We start from the raw sequence: 17,820 nt of genomic DNA on the forward strand, positions 1-17,820 counted from the left end.
CCTGTTCCACCAACCTGTATGTCCAATTGAAGTTTATTGTTCTCTTCTTCACCCTTAACAGTGCTTTCAAAAGTTGTGCCCTCTGTTAATTCTAAAACTGCACCCTGCGTACGCATGTCGAGGTCTTTTAGGTAGATCAAGAAAAGCAGTGGTGCGAATGCCAACCCTGGGGCACACTATTATTTACCTGTTCAAGCCTCACTATTATGAAACCCTATCAAGTTAGGTAAGTACGTTTTTCCTAGAACAAATCAATGCTGACTTTCCTTAATGCACTCTTGTTCAAGTGACGATTGAATTTGTCTAGGGTTATTATTTCTAGAACCTTTCCCCATACAGAGGTTAAAATGACTAGTCGTTGCTGGGTTTGGGTTGTTATGGACCGGACCAGACCTCCTCAGAATATTCTTAGAAGGTAGCCAAGACCCTAAATTTTTCTTATTTTAAAGGTAAATGGGAAGGGTCTATTCCAGATGTAATGTGACTGCTCAGACTACTTGACGTTAAGCAAAACAATTTAATTAAATCCTGTAGTTGAAATACTGCCAAAGAAAGAGTAATTTAAAATAGCTCAACAGATTGGAAACTTAACAGAATAATAAATACAGTAACTATTACTAATGAACTGTTCCAATATAGTAATATCCCTTTAATACACTCCTTGACGAAAAAAAAAGGAAATTCAGACACCGATTTTCTCTCTCTCACTTCTCCAATCCAGCAGGGAAAAACAGTAAGAGAAAATTCAGGGAGAGTAGTATTTACTGAAGCTGCCAACTGTGTTGAGACCCTGAAGCTTCTGATGCTATTGGAAAAACCAAAATCCAGAAATCCTTGTCTGTGAGAGCTGGCCACACCCATTCAGGCTGTCCAACAAAATCCCAAAACCTCCCAAGGTGTTTCCACTACCCCAGACTGCTCAGTACCTCTGCCTCACAACCTCTCCCCAAAAAGAAACTGGACAAAATGACCTCTTAAAAATTACAGTATCATCAGAATACGTGTATCTTTTTTGAACATAGGTATGACATTTGCCACTGTTTAGGTCTCTGACACCACCCCTGTATCTAGAAAGGAGTGGTGGATTATGGCTACTTTCTTTACAATTTCCACCTTTACTTCCTTCAGCATTTTAGCCAATTTAAATTGTAAGTACAGCCAACTTTTCTAGTAACTCTGCTTTATTAATTTCTAAGCCAGCTATTACCCAATTACCTTCTCTTTCTCAATGACTTGGACAAAATCTCTTTCCTCAGCCATTGTCTTTGCTTCCCTGTGTAGGTCCCTTCTAGGACTAATCAATTGCATCCTACCTCTCTTACCCTTTGCCTGCTTATATGCTGAGAGAAAACTTTTATATTAGTTGCCAGTCTCCTGTCATACACTCTCATTTACTTTTATTTGCACTTTCCCTCTGAACTTTCTATATTCAAGTTGGTTATCACAATCTGATAGCTGTCATATGTACTTTTTTTATTGTATGTTACCCTGTATCCCCATCACCCATCGTGTTTTGGATTTGGTTTACTCTACTTTTCACCCTTGTGGGAATTTACCTCAACTGTGCTGACTCTCCAGCCATGTATTCATTTGTTGTACTCTTCAGTTCTGTGCCAGTAATACAAAAGGCACAATAACACCTCTTCTTCCTCAGGCGGTCCAGGAAATTTGGCATGTCCGTAAGGACCCTCACCAGCCTTTACAGATTCACCATTGAGAGCATACTGTCTGGGTACATAGTGGCCTTGTATGGCAATTGCTGTGCCCAGGACCATAAACTACAGAAGGTGTGGGCACAGCCCAGAGCATCATGGAAGCATACCTTCCATCCATGGACTCCATCTGCACAGCTCACTGCCATGGAAAGGCTGCCGACCTCATCAAAGACCCACTTTACCGCGTAATACTCTCCTCCGACCTCTTCCATCAGGCAGAAGATACATAAGCCTGAACGCACGCACCAGCTGGCTCAGGAACAGCTTCTTTCCAGCTATTATTAGACTGATGATTGGGTAATCTAGCCTCAGTAAGATTCCTGATGAAGGGCTTATGCCCGAAACGTCAAATTTCCTGTTCCTTGGATGCTGCCTGACCTGCTGCGCTTTTCCAGCAACACATTTTCAGCTCAATAAGCAATGTAACCTGTATCCCTCTGTCCTCTGTAAAAACAAGTACTTGAGGAGGCCTCATTGGATACTTGTATGAAATGTTAGAAGCAGTTAACAAAGAGAGAGAGGGAGTGGTAGGGGATTTAGTAGCCTTTTGAAGTGGACTGTCTGTAGGCCTGGATGAGATTTATCTCAGGCTGTTGAAGGAAGCAAGACAGGAGATACCAGGACTGGAAGACTGCTAACATTCCCCCATTATTAAAAAAGGAGGAAGGGACAGACCAGGAAACAAAAGGCCATTCAGTTTCACCTCGTTGATTTGATTTATTTATTGTCACATGTACGTGAAAAGCTTTGTTTCCAAACGGTACAGACAGATCATAGTAAGCAAAGGCATGTAGATCGTAGGGTGGGAAAGAAAGCTTAGACAGTGGCATGCAGGTTACGTTGCCCAGAGCGTGCGCTGGGCAAGTTCAACATTAACAAGCTCAGAATTATTTGAGGTTAGAGGGTCCGTTCGTCAGTCTAATAATGGCCAGGGAGAAGCTGTTTCTGAACCTGTTGGTGCACGTGTTGAAGCTTTTACCTGACTGAAGAGGTTGTCGGAGAGTATTACTGGGGTGGAATGGGTTTTTGATGTTGGCAGCCTTTTCACGCCAATGAGCATGTAAATGGAGTCCATGGTGATGAGGAAGTTACTAGAGAGAATTCGGAGGATAGAGTATACCTGCACGTAGAGACTTGGATTGTTTAGGGGTAGCATTGAGTTGTTAGGGAAGGTCACGTTTGTCAAATTTGTTTGAAACCTTTACGGAAGTAACCAGGATTTCTGATGAGGGTGATATATTTTAGCAAGGCTTTTGATTAGGTCACTCATGGTCGACAGGTCAAGAAGGTAAGAGCCCACTGAATCTGAGACAAAGTGGCACGTCGGATCCAAAATTGGCCAAGAGGCAGGAAACGGGACTGATCGAGGGATGTTTCTGTGACTGGGAGTCTGTTTAGTAGGGTTCCACAGGACTTGGTGCTGGGATGTTTATTGTTTATGATGTACATTAATGATTTGGACTTGAATGTAAGGAATATGATCAAGAGGTTTGAGGATGACATGAAGATTTAGGATGGTAAATGGGAGAGGTTAGCCATAAACTGCAGGATGTTTATCAGTAGGCTTGTCAGCTGGGCAGAGCAGTGACAGATGGAATTCAACCTGGTGAATTGTTGGTTATGTACTTGGGAAGGTGAAGGATTAACATAGAAACATAGAAGATAGGAGCAGATTGAGGGCTTTCAGCCCTTTGAGCTTGCTCCACCATTCATCATGACCATGGCTGATCATCCAACTCAATAGCCTAATCCTGCTTTCTCCCCATAAACTTTGATCCCATTCGCCCCAAGTGCTATATCTAGCTGCTTCTTGAATACATTGTGTTTCAATGTCAACTACCTCTTGTGGTAATGAATTCCACAGGCTCACAACTCTTTGGGTGAAGAAATGTCTCCTCATCTCTGTCTTAAGTGGCCTGCCCCAAATCCTCAGACTGTAACCCCAGGTTCTGGATGCACCCAACATCGGGAACATCCTCCCTGATGTTCCATCTATCCTGTCTCGTCCTGTTAGAATTTCATGTCTCTGAGGTTCCCCCCTTATGTGTCTGAACTCCAGCGAAAGCAATCCTAAGCTAGTTAATCTCTCCTCATACGTCCGTTCTACCATCCCCGGAATCAGTGTGGCAAATCTTTGCTGTACTCCTCGCGCAAGAGCAAACTTCCTCAGAAAAAGAGACCAAAACTGCGCACACTATTCTTGGTGTTGCCTCACTAAGGCTCTGCACAACTGCACCAACACATCCCTGCTCACCATTTGCTGCCTTTATCACCTGCTACACCTACATGCTTACCTTCAGCATCTGGTGCACAAGGACACCCAGGTCCCGCTGCACACTCCTCTCTCCCAATTTACAGCCATTCAGTAGTAACCTGCTGCCTTGTTTTTGCTTCCAAAGTGAATAATCTCATTTATCTGCCGTTGATTTTCCCACTCACCCCAACCTGTCCAGATCATGCTGAAGGATCTCCGCATCCTCGTCATGGTTCACCCTTCCACCCAACTGGGTATCTTCTGCAAACCTTGAGATGTTACATTTTGTTCCTTCATCCAAATCATTAATATATCTTGTGAATATCTTGTCCAATCTTTTGATCAGTACATCCTGGCATACTATGATCTGTTTGTACTGCTTGTAACCAAAGCTTTTTACTGTACTTCAGTACACATGACAATAAATAAATCAATCAAATTACTACCTTCTGAATATTGGGAAAGGTGTGTTCTAACAACTGCTGAAAGTTTAATTACTCACATCCATGTCTTGATTCTGGTTCTAGATACCGACTCAAAGTACAGCCAAGAAGTGAAGCAATTGCTCTATCCTTTATTTGTCTACCTCCACCTTGATATGGTTCACAGTGGTTTGAAGAGTGCAGCCGATAGTTTCTACAGTCGCTTTCATGGGATGTTCCTACAAAGTACGGACCAGAAGGACATCATGGAACAGCTCCGGACTACTCTGAATAGCCAGGACATTTATTCCAACTCCAAGCTGCGAAACCTGACCGAAAATAAATACGTTCTTAGCCTTACTGAAGAAAGTTACAACTATCTCCTCCGCTACCTCCAGAGTGACAATAATAGTGCTTTGTGCAAGGTTCTGTCCTCTCGTGTTGAGCTGGATGTGCAGTGTTCTCCACAGACAGGCTATCAGCTGTATAATGCCGGGACGCTATCTCGCACCGAGGGGGTGGGCCTGGAGCCCTCTGAGCTACCCTCTGCTATGTTGCAGAATGAAGCTGCCCTGGACATGTTGCAGGACAGCATAAAACGGGTAAAAGATGGGCCTCCCTCCCTCACAACGATTTGTTTCTATGCTTTCCACAACACGGACCAGCTGCTCAATACTGCGGAAATTTCGCCGAACAATAAACTGCTCAGTGCTGGCTTTGATAACTCTTGCATCAAACTCTGGAGCTTGAGGGCGAAGAAACTCAAATATGGCCCACAGCAAGTGGACGTCTCTCGGATCAACCTCGCCTGTGACATCCTGGATGATGAGGTACAAAAGTGTTTCTGCTACCTGAGTTTTATGCTCATTTGGCTAAATCCAGCAGTTAGTATCAAGTTGGACAGGTCTGTTGTTTAATACTTGGTCACTGGACAGATCTAAGAATTCAATTTTCATTTCATTTTGGTCTCCTGGAGTTCAACCCTTTTAACTCGTTCGTGTTCACAATAGGACAAAGAAGTAACCATCTTACCATGTAGTCAGTAAGACGCATGAGGTGAATCACTCGAAGGACTCGCATCCAGATTGCATTTCATGTTTCCAAGGCCGACTACTTTGTTTAACATGAATTTCAAGAGGTTTAAAATATTTAGGGATTAATGTTACTGATGTTGAGGCTCCAATTTAATTGATGCAATCAATACCACAACCGGGTCTCCACTGACAGACCTTTTAACCTTTTCTTCCACATGTAATAATTTTACTTCAACTGCAGTCATTTCTACATGGTTCTGTGTTGTAAAATACATAGTACGTTGACTGGTGATCCACTCTGCGGATCTTAACACTATGCATTCAAGCTAGAAGGTCTCCATCACTCCTAGCTCACTGACTTGGATAAAGAGACTGCGAGTTGTGATGCATTGGATTGAGGACATGCTGAGTGGATACTTTTTGTGTATACCATATTTGGAAATGGGCCCGTTTTACTCGCTTGTCATCCCGCACTTGTTCTGTAATCTGACTCTTATTTTTCCCTTTGCCAATGGTGCTTTCCAATGGTCCTTCCTTTTGTCTATTTTTTTCTTGGGTATTATTTAAGAAAAAATGTCTCCAAGTGTAGGCAGCTAAATTATCCCATGGCAAGTGTATGAAAAAGGCAGCTTGCAGAATGTGGAACCCACCCACTTTACAACGTTCCTCTTTCACATACTTCAGTTCTGTTGTCTGTTCTTCCCAGCATTCCCTTGTCTAACAGAGTCCTTCCCCTGTTTCCCTTAAACCTGGCTCACAGAGAAAATAAAGTTTGGCAATCCTACATTATGACCCCAAAGTTTGGCTTTGTTGACTCTTTTGATAACCCTTTGAAACTCAGCAGATTGATGTTTCAAGCCCTGCTCCAGAGACATGAGCACAAAATCCTAGGCTGATACTTAGTGCCGTACAGAAGGTGTGCTGTATTGCTGACGTTACCATCTTTCAGTGAGATGTTAATTTAGCTTTGTTAACTCCCTCTTGGAAATAAAGGATCATATTAAGCTATGCCACTATTACATATATATGTCACTATTAAAGGAGATCGGGGGGAACTATCCCTGATGTCAGTCGAGAATGTGATGAAGTCAGCAGCTGGACTGGGAAAGCTTGGTAACATATTGTGGATCTGCAAACTCTAAACCAGAATTAGCAGCTTTCTGTTCTGCACGTGCATGGCCTTTCCCTCCTTTCCCTGACCGAGGGGAACAGAGACCATCCTGAGTGAACAGAGGGCAGTTTTTAATCAGAGAATAGGGCAGGTGGGACAATAAATAACACAAGTACACTTTGGGGGGAATTCGATAAAGCTTCTGATCACGGTGAGGGAGGAAACGACGGAATCAGGGCTAGAGAAAATGTATTGGCTGCCCTGAGTGAATCAGCAGTCTGCCATACCCCAGGCGATGTCAGTGGAAGTAATGTTGGGGAAAGCTGGCGATGAGGTGGAAGGAGCAAGGTTGAAGGAGTTCTGCGATGGGCTTTGGTAGCAGGCTAACAAGGGATTCACTGCCTCCTACTCCCCACCCCATCCCCTTTACATAAAAAAAACCATGAGGAAAGGCTTTTACTGCAATAGTCAGAAGAATGACTTGAACTTGAACTTACTTCATTGCCAGCTGCCATAAGCATCTTTTTTTTAACTGGACATTTCATTTCCACAAATATCTTAAACAGAAGGCAAATAGAATATTTTGAGTTGAATGAGGCAGCTGTTGATTAAGCACCTTTTGGATTTGTTATTGAATATAAAGCTACCTGTGTTGGTTTAGAAGGATTGTTAACAACACACACAACCCATTATGGGAGACGCTTTTAACACTCAGAAATATAGAGAATATGTGCAGGAGTAGGCCATTCGGCCCTTTGAGCCTGTCCCACCATTCAATGTGATCATGGCTGATCATGCAATCTCAGTATCCCCCTCCTGCTTTCTCTCCATACCCCTTGACCCCTTTAGCTGCAAGGGCCACGTCCAGCTCCTTCTTGAATATATCTATAATGAACTGGCCCCGACAACTTCCTGTGGTAGAGGATTTCACAGGCTCACAACCGAGTGAAGAAATTCTTCCTCATCTCAGTCCTGAACGGCTTGCCACTTATTCTTAGACCTAATTCTGGACTTTCCCAACATCCGGAACATTCTTTCCTCCTCTAGCCTGTCTAGTCCCATAAGGACTTTATATGTCACTCACTAGATCTGAAGTCCTCCAGTATATAAACCCAGGAATAACTAAATATATAATGACTGGAGAGGGTGACTGTAATTCTAGTCTGCATGAGGATATTTTCTCTTATTCATCATGTCAATACTTATCTTCGGAATGCACAAGTGAAGGGAAAATTGGACTGCAGAAATGAGAGCTCAATAGTGACCGTATCTGGGAAAGGATGTTGCTATTAGAGAGACATGGTGCTAAATCTTTTCACTCATCAGGACAAAAGAGGATTTCAAACTATCACAATAATATATTTCGGGTTAGGGAAAGGAAGTGGATTAGCTGGCACCTCGAATGATAGCTGATGTGTTCCCACGCAGAAAGCAATGGACAACTATAGGCTTTCCGGTAATTCAAAAGAGGAACCGGGCTGGAACATATTCCATTTGTTTGAGGAACACCGGTTTCTGGAAATGATTCTACGTCCTTCAGAAATCTTAACTGATTACCTCAAATTGCTTATTAATGCCACTGTTGGTTCACTCAGAATTGTTCAGCCTGTACTGTTCAAGCATGGAATCCTGTAAACCGATGGCTGTTGTGCTTTGGGTTTTGCAAGCGGGGCCTGGTTCGATATGGTCTGTATTCTGTCTTTTCTGAAAGAACACGCTGTATGATCTGATGAGCTGCTTGTTGAGGCAAAGTTGCAATCTATGTACCTGACATCAAATCAACACTGAAATTCATTCAAATTTTAGTGGTGTCTGTTACATGGACGTGATAGTGAGGAATGATATCCTAGTATGTGAATGAGTGGAGGAGCTTGGGAAGCGATGAGAAGTTAACGTGAATGCTTTCAAGGGTCAAAGGGCCTGTACTGCGTTGTAATGTTCTGTGTTCTATATTGTCCCTCAAAGTGATAATACAAAGTCTAAGGATGTGAAAGTACAATGCAACCTGTGGGAGAGAGTGGAGTACTCGGCAGTTATCGAGATGTCAAAGAAAAGTCAAAGGACTGAGCATTGGTCCATTAGAATGTTAGAATTCCTATGTAAAAACAAGTACTAGTTGAGGTGGCCTCATTGGATACTTGTGAAATATTGGAAGCAATTAACGAAGAGCAAGAGGGAGTAGTAGGGGATTAAGTAGCCTTTTGAAGTGGATTGATCTGTCGGCCTGGATGAGATTTATCCCAGGCTGTTGAAGGAAGCAAGACAGGAGATACCAGAGGCTCGAACAATCGTTTTCAAATTCTCTTTGGCTTTAGGTTAAAGGAGTGGAAGACTGCTAACATTCCCCCATTATTAAAAAGGGAGGAAGGGACAGACCAGGAAACAAAAGGCCATTCAGTTTCACCTCGTTGATTTGATTTATTTATTGTCACATGTACGTAAAGTAAAAAGCTTTGTTTCCAAACGGTACAGGCAGATCATAGTAAGCAAGGGCATGTTGATCATAGGGTGGGAAAGAAAGCTTAGACAGTGGCATGCAGGTTACGTTGCACAGAGCGTGCGCTGGGCAAGTTCAACATTAACAAGCTCAGCATTATTTGAGATTAGAGGGTCCGTTCATCTGTCTAATAACGGGCATGGGAGAAGCTGTTTCTGAAACTGTCGGTGCATGTATTGAAGCTTTTACCCGACTAAAGAGGGTGTCGGAGAGTATTACTGGGGTGGGATGGGTTTTTGATGTTGGCAGCCTTTCCATGCCAATGAGCATGTAAATGGAGTCCATGGTGATGAGGAAGTTACTAGAGTGAATTCGGAGGATAGAGTATACCTGCACGTAGAGACATGGATTGTTTCAGGGTAGCATTGACTTGTTAGGGAAAGTCACGTTTGTCAAATTTGTTTGAAACTTTTGCAGAAGCAACCAGGATTTCTGATGAGGGTGATATATTTCATCAGGTGATATATTTTATCAAGGCTTTTGATTAGGTCACTCATGGTTGACAGGTCAGGAAGGTAAGAGCCCACTGAATCTGAGACAAAGTGGCACGTCGGATCCAAAATTGGCCAAGAGGCAGGAAACGGAGACTGATCGAGGGATGTTTCTGTGACTGGGAGTCTGTTTAGTAGGGTTCCACAGGACTTGGTGCTGGGATGTTTATTGTTTATGATGTACATTAATGATTTGGACTTGAATGTAAGGAATATGATCAAGAGGTTTGAGGATGACATGAAGATTTAGGATGGTAAATGGGAGAGGTTAGGCATAAACTGCAGGATGTTTATCAGTAGGTTTGTCAGCTGGGCAGAGCAGTGACAGATGGAATTCAACCTGGAGAATTGTTGGTTATGTACTTGGGAAGGTGAAGGGTTAACATAGAAACATAGAAGATAGGAGCAGATTGAGGCCTTTCAGTTCTTTGAGCTTGCTCCACCATTCATCATGACCATGGCTAATCATCCAATTCAATAGCCTAATCCTGCTTTCTCCCCATAAACTTTGATCCCATTCGCCCCAAGTGCTATATCTAGCTGCTTCTTGAATACATTGTGTTTCAATGTCAACTACCTCTTGTGGTAATGAATTCCACAGGCTCACCACTCTATGGGTGAAGAAGTGTCTCCTCATCTCCCCAAATCCTCAGACTGTGACCCCAGGTTCTGGATGCACCTAACATTGGGAACATCCTCCCTGATGTTCCATCTATCCTGTCAGAATTTCATGTCTCTATGAGATTCTCCCGCTATGAGTCTGAACTCCAGCGAAAGCAATCCTTAGGTAGTTAATCTCTCCTCATACGTCAGTCCCACCATCCCCAGAATCAGTCTGGGAAATCTTTGCTGTACTCCTCGCGCAAGAGCAAACTTCCTCAGAAAATGAGACCAAAACTGCACACAATATTCTAGATGTGGCCTCACCAAGGCCCTGCACAACTGCACCAACACATCCCTGCTCACCATTTGCTGCCTTTATCACCTGCTACACCTACATGCTTACCTTCAGCATCTGGTGCACAAGGACACACAGGTCCCACTGCACACTCCCCTCTCCCAATTTACAGCCATTCAGTAGTAACTTGCTGCCTTGTTTTTGCTTCCAAAGTGAATAATCTCATTTATCTGCCAATGATTTTCCCACTCACCCCAACCTGTCCAGATCATGCTGAAGGATCTCCGCATCCTCGTCATGGTTCACCCTTCCACCCAACTGGGTATCTTCTGCAAACCTTGAGATGTTACATTTTGTTCCTTCATTCAAATCATTAACATATCTTGTGAATAGCTGGGATCCTAGTACCGATCTCTGTGGTACCCCACTAATTACTGCCTGCCAATTTGAAAAGAGCCCATTAATTCCTACTCTCGGACTCCTCTCTGCCAACCAGTTTTCTTTCCATCCCGTGCGCTCTAATCTTGCACAAAAATCTCTTATGCGCGATTTTGCCAAACATTCAAAGTCCAAATATACCACATTGACTGTCTCCTCTTGTCAACTCGACGAGTTACATCTTCATAGAATTCCAATAGATTTGTCAAGTGTGACTTCTCCTTCATAAATCCATGCTGACTCTATCTGATCCTCCCACTGCTTTCTAAATGTATGGCTATAAAGTCCTTGATAATGGATTTGAGAATTTTCCCCAATACTGATGTTCGGCTTACTCGTTTATAATTCCCTGTTTTCTCTTCAGCTCCCATTTTGAATATTAGAGTGACTTTAGCTACCCTGCAATCTGCAGAGACTGTTTCTTATATAGATCATACTATGAATGGTAAGACTCTGGAAAGTACTGAAGATGAGAGAGATCTTGGTGTGTACACCCACAGATCTCTAAATGTAGCAGGCCAAGTGAATAAGGTGGTTAAAGACATCATTTGGGATCCTTGCTGAGTACTAACTGAGGCATAGAACACAAGAGCAGGGAGGTTATGCAGGAGCTGTATTAACTGTTGGCAAGGCCACGTCTGGAGTACTGCGTGTAGTTATGGCCGCCGCATTAGAGAGACAATGTGATTGCACTAGAAAGGGGTGCACAGAAAAGTTGCCAGGATGCAGCCTGGGCTGGAGGGTCTGAGCTACTAGGTAAGATTGGACAGGTTTGGGGTTGTTTTCCTTAGGGCAACAAAAGTTGAGGTTTATAAGATGATGAGGGGCATTGATATCATGGATAAGATGCACTCTTTTTCTTAGGGTCAATAGTAGTGTTATGAAGATGTAGGTGTACGGTATCTTTAAGAAAGTTGAAAGGTAGCAGAACTACTTGACTGCATGGTGGCTCAGTGGTTAGCACTGCTGCCTCACAGCACCAGGGACCCAGGTTCAATTCCAGCCTCTGGAGAATATGCAAACTCCACACAGACATTCTCCCCGTTGTCTCAGTGGGTTTCCTCCCACAGTCCAAAGATGTGTAGGTCAGATGGATTGGCCAGGCTAAATTGCCCATCGTGTTAGGTGCATTAGTCAGAGGGAAATGGGTCTGGGTGGGCTACTCTTCAGAGGGTCACTGTGGACTTGTTGGGCCAAAGGGCCTGTTTCCACACTGTAGGGAATCTAATCTATTCACCAAGTGTTCTGAACAAGATATAATGTAACCTTTTGGTCCAGCAGTTGGTGTAGCTGGTTGCCTGGAGACAAAAACAAACTTGAATTAGGCCAATCAGTTTAAATTATACACCAAAGAATGCGAACCTCCAATCAAGTTTGCATTTAGTATATTGACAATATTAAAAGCCAATGACACAATCCGATGCTTTGGAGGTATAAGACCATGGAAAATTGAACAGTTGCTGCTTTAAATTAAGCAGGAGGGTTTCCCCTGTGATATAACACTAGGAGGTATAGATTTATAAGGTAGATGTTGCAGAAAAGTTAACATTATTTGCCTGGAAGCCATCTTCCTGATTCGGCTGAGAATTCCGGTTTGTGTCCCCAGCCAGTACTCTGCTGCCTCTGCATTCCTTACTATGAGGTCATGTGAAAGGTTGTCCTTATCAAGATAGTGTCTCCTCCCTTTGCTGAATGATCAGCGCAGGCTGTAGAACCAATCACGCTGACAGAGACTTTCCAATTAGTCCCCCTTCCTTCTCTAGTTATTGCCTCTTCACAGTCATTCAGCCAATTAGGGATATCTCTGTTAGCAATCTGTGTAACTAGAGCAGGTGGTGATACCACTTGACCTGTCCACTTGTGGAATGCATAATAGTGCTTTAGTTTTGAACTTGATGACTAACCTCTAATTTAGTACCAACTTGTAAGCCTGCTAAACTGTAATGAACTATCAGCTCCAAGCTGTTTTCTCTCTATAATCCTGTAGTACTCTGATGTACTTCGGAATAACACCGAGCCACAGTTAGGACGGTGAATTCCCCATGATATATTGTCATAAACTAATCAGTTCATAAGGTCCAAGTCTCGAGAGCTTTCTCCAACAGTAGAAGACTAAGAGGAGAGGAGAGATGATTTTTATTTTACTTGTAAGGTGATGGCAGACTGGAACACTACCTATAAAGGATGTTTGAGTCAGAAACTCTCATCGTATTTCAGCATTGTTTATAAGTTCACTTCCATTACCATAGCCTCCAGAGGTATGGGCCAAAGGGTAGTTGTAGTTAGATATTTATTGACTGGCACTGATGTTATGGGTGAAATGGCCATCTATTATGCTATAAATGTTTGAGTCTACATAGCCTAATCTTATGCCATGTGTTTTATTCATTTGTGGAATATGAGTTTCCTTGGCATTTAATGCCCATCCCAAATTATTTTTGAAAGGGTGCTGGTTAGCTATCACCTTGAACTGTTACAATCCGTATGGGTGTGTTTGCACCCACACTGCTAGGCAGAGAGGTCAGGATTTTGGCCCAATGACAAGATATTTCCAATTCTGGATGACAGAGGGAAGCTTGGAGATGACGTTTTTCCCATCCACCCATTAGCTTTCGGTAGAGGGTTGCGAGGTGTCTTTCTCAGTTGCTACAGTGCATCTGGTAAAAGGTACACTCTTCAGCTACACTCTGCGACAGTAAACTAAGTGTTTGGCGAACTGCCAGGCTGCTTTGTGCTAGGATTCCAGTCTCTGTCCTGTAGATTTGAGGTCACCAGTGTGGTTTATGTACCAGGCAGCATAGTGGCTAGGAGTCTTCAATCTGAATATCAAGTGGAACAAGTCAGTGTTATTCTGGAGTCACAGCAGAGTTTGTTGATTTACATATGTTTGAGAATTGACTCCAAATGAGTACAGGAGGTGAAGGGACAAGATGACTTCATTTTCTTGTTGAGTCATCCTCCATTTTCTGATGGAGTTGACCAGGACAAGTGATAAATCTGCTCAAGACTCTATAAATTCCTTCACAAAGCTGAAGACATACCATGACCTGGTGGGCCCTGTGGTTATTTATCAATAGTGACCACTTAATGGGATATGTGCTGATGTGGATTTACAGCTCATTGACCAGAGAGAGAGAACGTTTGTTATTTACTGATTGAGGCTAATGGCTTCTCTGGGGTTGCCTAGAGTTTAACAACTTCCAAACAAAGATATGGACTGGATTCCCTTTTCATTGCTTCTGAGCAGTCCAGACTTGTTGTGAAAACATGCAGAATGCAGGGTTAACATATACACTAGGATATGGAAATTCAGTTCTAATATTTCTTTTGAAATGATTTAATAAATTAAAGGATTAAGCTAAAACTGAGCTTTTGGGTTAAATATCTTGGGTTGGTATTTTTTTTGTGTGAATGATTTCCCTTCCTCCCCTTCACTACCGGTGCTTCCTGATATGCTGTATATGTACAATATTGTGTCTGTATTGCAAATTTCCCATGCTTGCATTATTTGCAGCTGTAGAACCCACTGGCAAAAATATGAAACCACTGCGGTTAGCTCTCTTCAAGATCGTGGCTTTGGTGGGAAAAGCAGCATAAGTTGGGGCTAGTGTGCCTAAATTATGTGCTTACGTCTCTGAAAAATTGATGCGTAATTGTATGATTCTAACATCAGTGGGTTACCAAGTGTGTTAACTTTTTATAATTGAGGCATAATACAATTGTCTTCACTGTGTTGCATTTTATACACTCTGGCCTTACATGGGAATGTTCCATCACCTTCTGGCATGTGTTCTGTTATAAACCATGTCTTCTTGCACAGTTTGTCCACAGCTATTATTCCACATCCTTTTAATTCTCCAAAGTTTGAATCCTAAGTACAGGTTAGTCACCTACCATTTTGTGGAGGTTGGTACAGAGGAGAGAAGAATGATAATATCTTAGTTATATTTTAAAATACGCACTTACTAGTTGTGGAAGTGTTGAATAGATTTATTTGAATCGATTGATGAATTAATGTCACCTTTACCTTGGCTGCAAACAATCTGGCCTTCATAGTTGGGGACTTGCTATTACCACTCTGTACTTTCAGTGGCTCCCTGTTCCATGGAATGCACCTGCTGTGTCTTCAGGTATTTTCTCCCTGACGTATGGAGGCATTTTAACAGTCGGATGTGCAAGGTTGGCACTGTACAGTTTTCCTACAGCATTAAAATATTGTTTTTACAAGTGCGCAGTTCCCAAGTCAGATATGTCCAATTTACAAGGATAGTTTACAAAAGGAGAACTGTTTATTGCCTCCTTGCTTTCTTTCTTGCTCATTGGAAGCTGACTTAGGAAAGGCTCTTGTGTATGTCATGTTCTGAATGATTAGATTAGATTACTTAGTGTGGAAACAGACCCTTCGGCCCAACAAGTCCACACCAACCCGCCAAAGCGCAACCCACCCATACCCCTACATTTACCTCTAACCTAACACTACGGGCAATTTAGCATGGCCAATTCACCTGACCCGCACATCTTTGGACTGTGGGAGGAAACCGGAGCACCCGGAGGAAACCCACGCAGACACGGGGAGAACGTGCAAACTCCACACAGTCAGTCGCCTGAGGCGGGAATTGAACCCAGGTCTCAGGCGCTGTGAGACAGCAGTGCTAACCACTGTGCCAGCAAAAACAGAGGAAAGTATAAGTGTCTGTGTGTGATCCTTACATCAGGCTAATTTTGCCATCATGCTGTCAAGAGCAGTGTGAGATGTGTAAAAACTCTTCAGAGGAGCATATTTAAAGAGAACATCTTTGCTGCTTGCTTACACACTTTATTGACATTTACTGTTAATTATATCATTATATCAATGTTATTCATTGCTTTTGCAATTGTTTTCCCAAATGCAGGTGGAAGATGATGTGGGCAGTGAAATGAAAATCCTACGAGGACACTGTGGGCCCGTGTATGGTACCAAGTTCCTCTCTGATAATTCAGGACTTCTGTCTTGTTCGGAAGACACAACAGTCCGATACTGGGATTTGTGCAGTTTCAAGAACACTGGTTTGTATCAAGGACATGCTTATCCCATCTGGGACATCGATATTAGTCCCTTGAGCCTTTACTTTGTTACTGGGTCACATGATCGGACAGCAAGACTTTGGGCACTTGACAGAACATACCCTCTACGCATTTACGCAGGCCACCTAGCAGATGTAGACTGTGTTAAGTTCCATCCAAATTCTAATTACATAGCCACAGGCTCAATAGATAAAACTGTGCGACTCTGGAGTACGCAGCAAGGGAATACTGTCCGTCTCTTCACAGGACATCGGGGACCTGTGTTGGCATTAGCTTTCTCTCCTAATGGAAAGTACTTGGCCTCAGCAGGTGAAGATCAGCGACTAAAGTTGTGGGACCTTGCATCAGGTACTTTATTCAAAGAACTGAGAGGGCATACTGACAATATAACGAATCTTGCATTTAGTCCCGACAGCAGTTTGATAGTTTCTGCATCTGTGGATAATTCGGTCCGTGTGTGGGATATTCATAACACTTATTCAAATTCACTGGTGGATGGTTCCTCCAGTGAGCTGGTGGGTGTACACATGGGACCTACCAGTAACCTTTTGAGTGTGCAGTTCATGGCCTGCAATCTGGTCTTGGTTACTGGTGTTGCACAAGAGAAAAAGGAACAATAAGTGGACAAGAACAATTCCTTCTTGTTTAATTAGAAGCACCTAGATAAGTAAGCTGTAAGAGGACCAGATGTGTCGTGAATGTACCCGGCCAGCTGGCTGTGGAAGGACGTTTTGAGATTGTACCTCACTGGCTTGCTTTGATCACACCTTGCAGCTAAACACACCATCTGTTGCACAATCTTCCCTGTATTTACATAGGAATGAGTGATCCTATGATTGGCACTGGGACTGATGTTGGTGGTTCTTCCCTTGCCGAGCCTTGGACATCTGTTTTGTTGCTCCATTCGCAGTGCTGTGCAAATTCACCAATTGCAGAGGTTCTGGTGAGCATGTGAGGTTAAGACACATGCCTGCACCACTCATATTGCCATTACATTCAGAATGTCAGCCAGAAATTGTTCTGATGTTAGCTGCCATTTGTCCAGCTGTAAAATGAATTATACCACTTGTACACAGTCAGCCAAAAGGTGACTGGAATGTTTTTGCTGTAATTTATTTAGTCTGACCTTGGGTTGGCAGAACAAACAAAATCCTGGTTGAAATTTAAGTTCTTCTGTTACACTGGCCCAGATGTTTAATTCTTCAATTTTCTGGCAAATACATTTGTATGGCAGAAATTGATTATGTTTCATCTGTAAAGTGGTGTACTCAATATCATGAAAGGAATGTGAGGATTTGAAAAGTACTTCAAGATGCAGCCACAAGCCTTTGGAACACAATGTGAACCTTCAGCTTTCAGTCTCCTGAAAAGCGTTCAGTATACATTTTTTGTTAAACTGCATATTAAACTCTGTTTCGCACAATCAAATAAATCTGGTTCCTGCTTTCCAAATCTAATTTGTAGTTTCTGAATGCAATATCAATTGCTAGTTTTTTTTTAAAACCAGTGATCAAGATGTTGTGTATGGAAGTAACACTGAAATTTAAAATAAACTTTCATTTGTATCATTGTATATTTACCCATGTGGCTTTGACATGTTTATCAACACAAACGGAATCTTCAAGTAAAGTTGCATATGAATAGGAGTAGGCCTTTTGGACCCCTTGAGCCTGCTTAACAAGGTAATGGTGATTTGATTATTCCACATTCCTGCTGACTTACAGTAAACTTTCACCCCCTTGATAATCAAGAATCTATTTACCTCTGTTTTGTTTATATTCAAATGCTGCTTCTACTGTCTTTTTTCTTAAGAGCATCCTTTGTGAGAGAGCATTTTGCTTTGTCTTTATCCTAAATGGGAGGCCCCTTATTTTGAAACAATGACCTCTGGTTCTC

General features: G+C 42.6%; 1 protein-coding gene across 2 annotated transcripts in view; it reads left to right on the forward strand.

The window, feature by feature from the left end:
- The window catches only part of taf5l (TAF5-like RNA polymerase II, p300/CBP-associated factor (PCAF)-associated factor), a 51,168-nt gene extending 33,751 nt beyond the window's left edge, over positions 1 to 17,417 (forward strand). Inside the window, exons 2-4 of one of the 2 annotated variants that reach the window (XM_060831061.1) lie at positions 62 to 226; positions 4,497 to 5,221; positions 15,753 to 17,417. In XM_060831061.1, coding sequence (XP_060687044.1) covers positions 4,568 to 5,221; positions 15,753 to 16,544 — 1,446 coding nt within the window. In that variant the 5' untranslated portion in view covers positions 62 to 226; positions 4,497 to 4,567 and the 3' untranslated portion in view covers positions 16,545 to 17,417. The remainder of the gene's footprint in view (positions 1 to 61; positions 227 to 4,496; positions 5,222 to 15,752) is intronic. The other variant, XM_060831060.1, reaches the window with a different exon arrangement.
- Positions 17,418 to 17,820: the final 403 nt, after the last annotated feature.

The sequence above is a fragment of the Hemiscyllium ocellatum genome, chromosome 10, assembly GCF_020745735.1.
Source record: "Hemiscyllium ocellatum isolate sHemOce1 chromosome 10, sHemOce1.pat.X.cur, whole genome shotgun sequence".
In the NCBI taxonomy this organism is placed as follows: Eukaryota; Metazoa; Chordata; class Chondrichthyes; order Orectolobiformes; family Hemiscylliidae; genus Hemiscyllium; species Hemiscyllium ocellatum.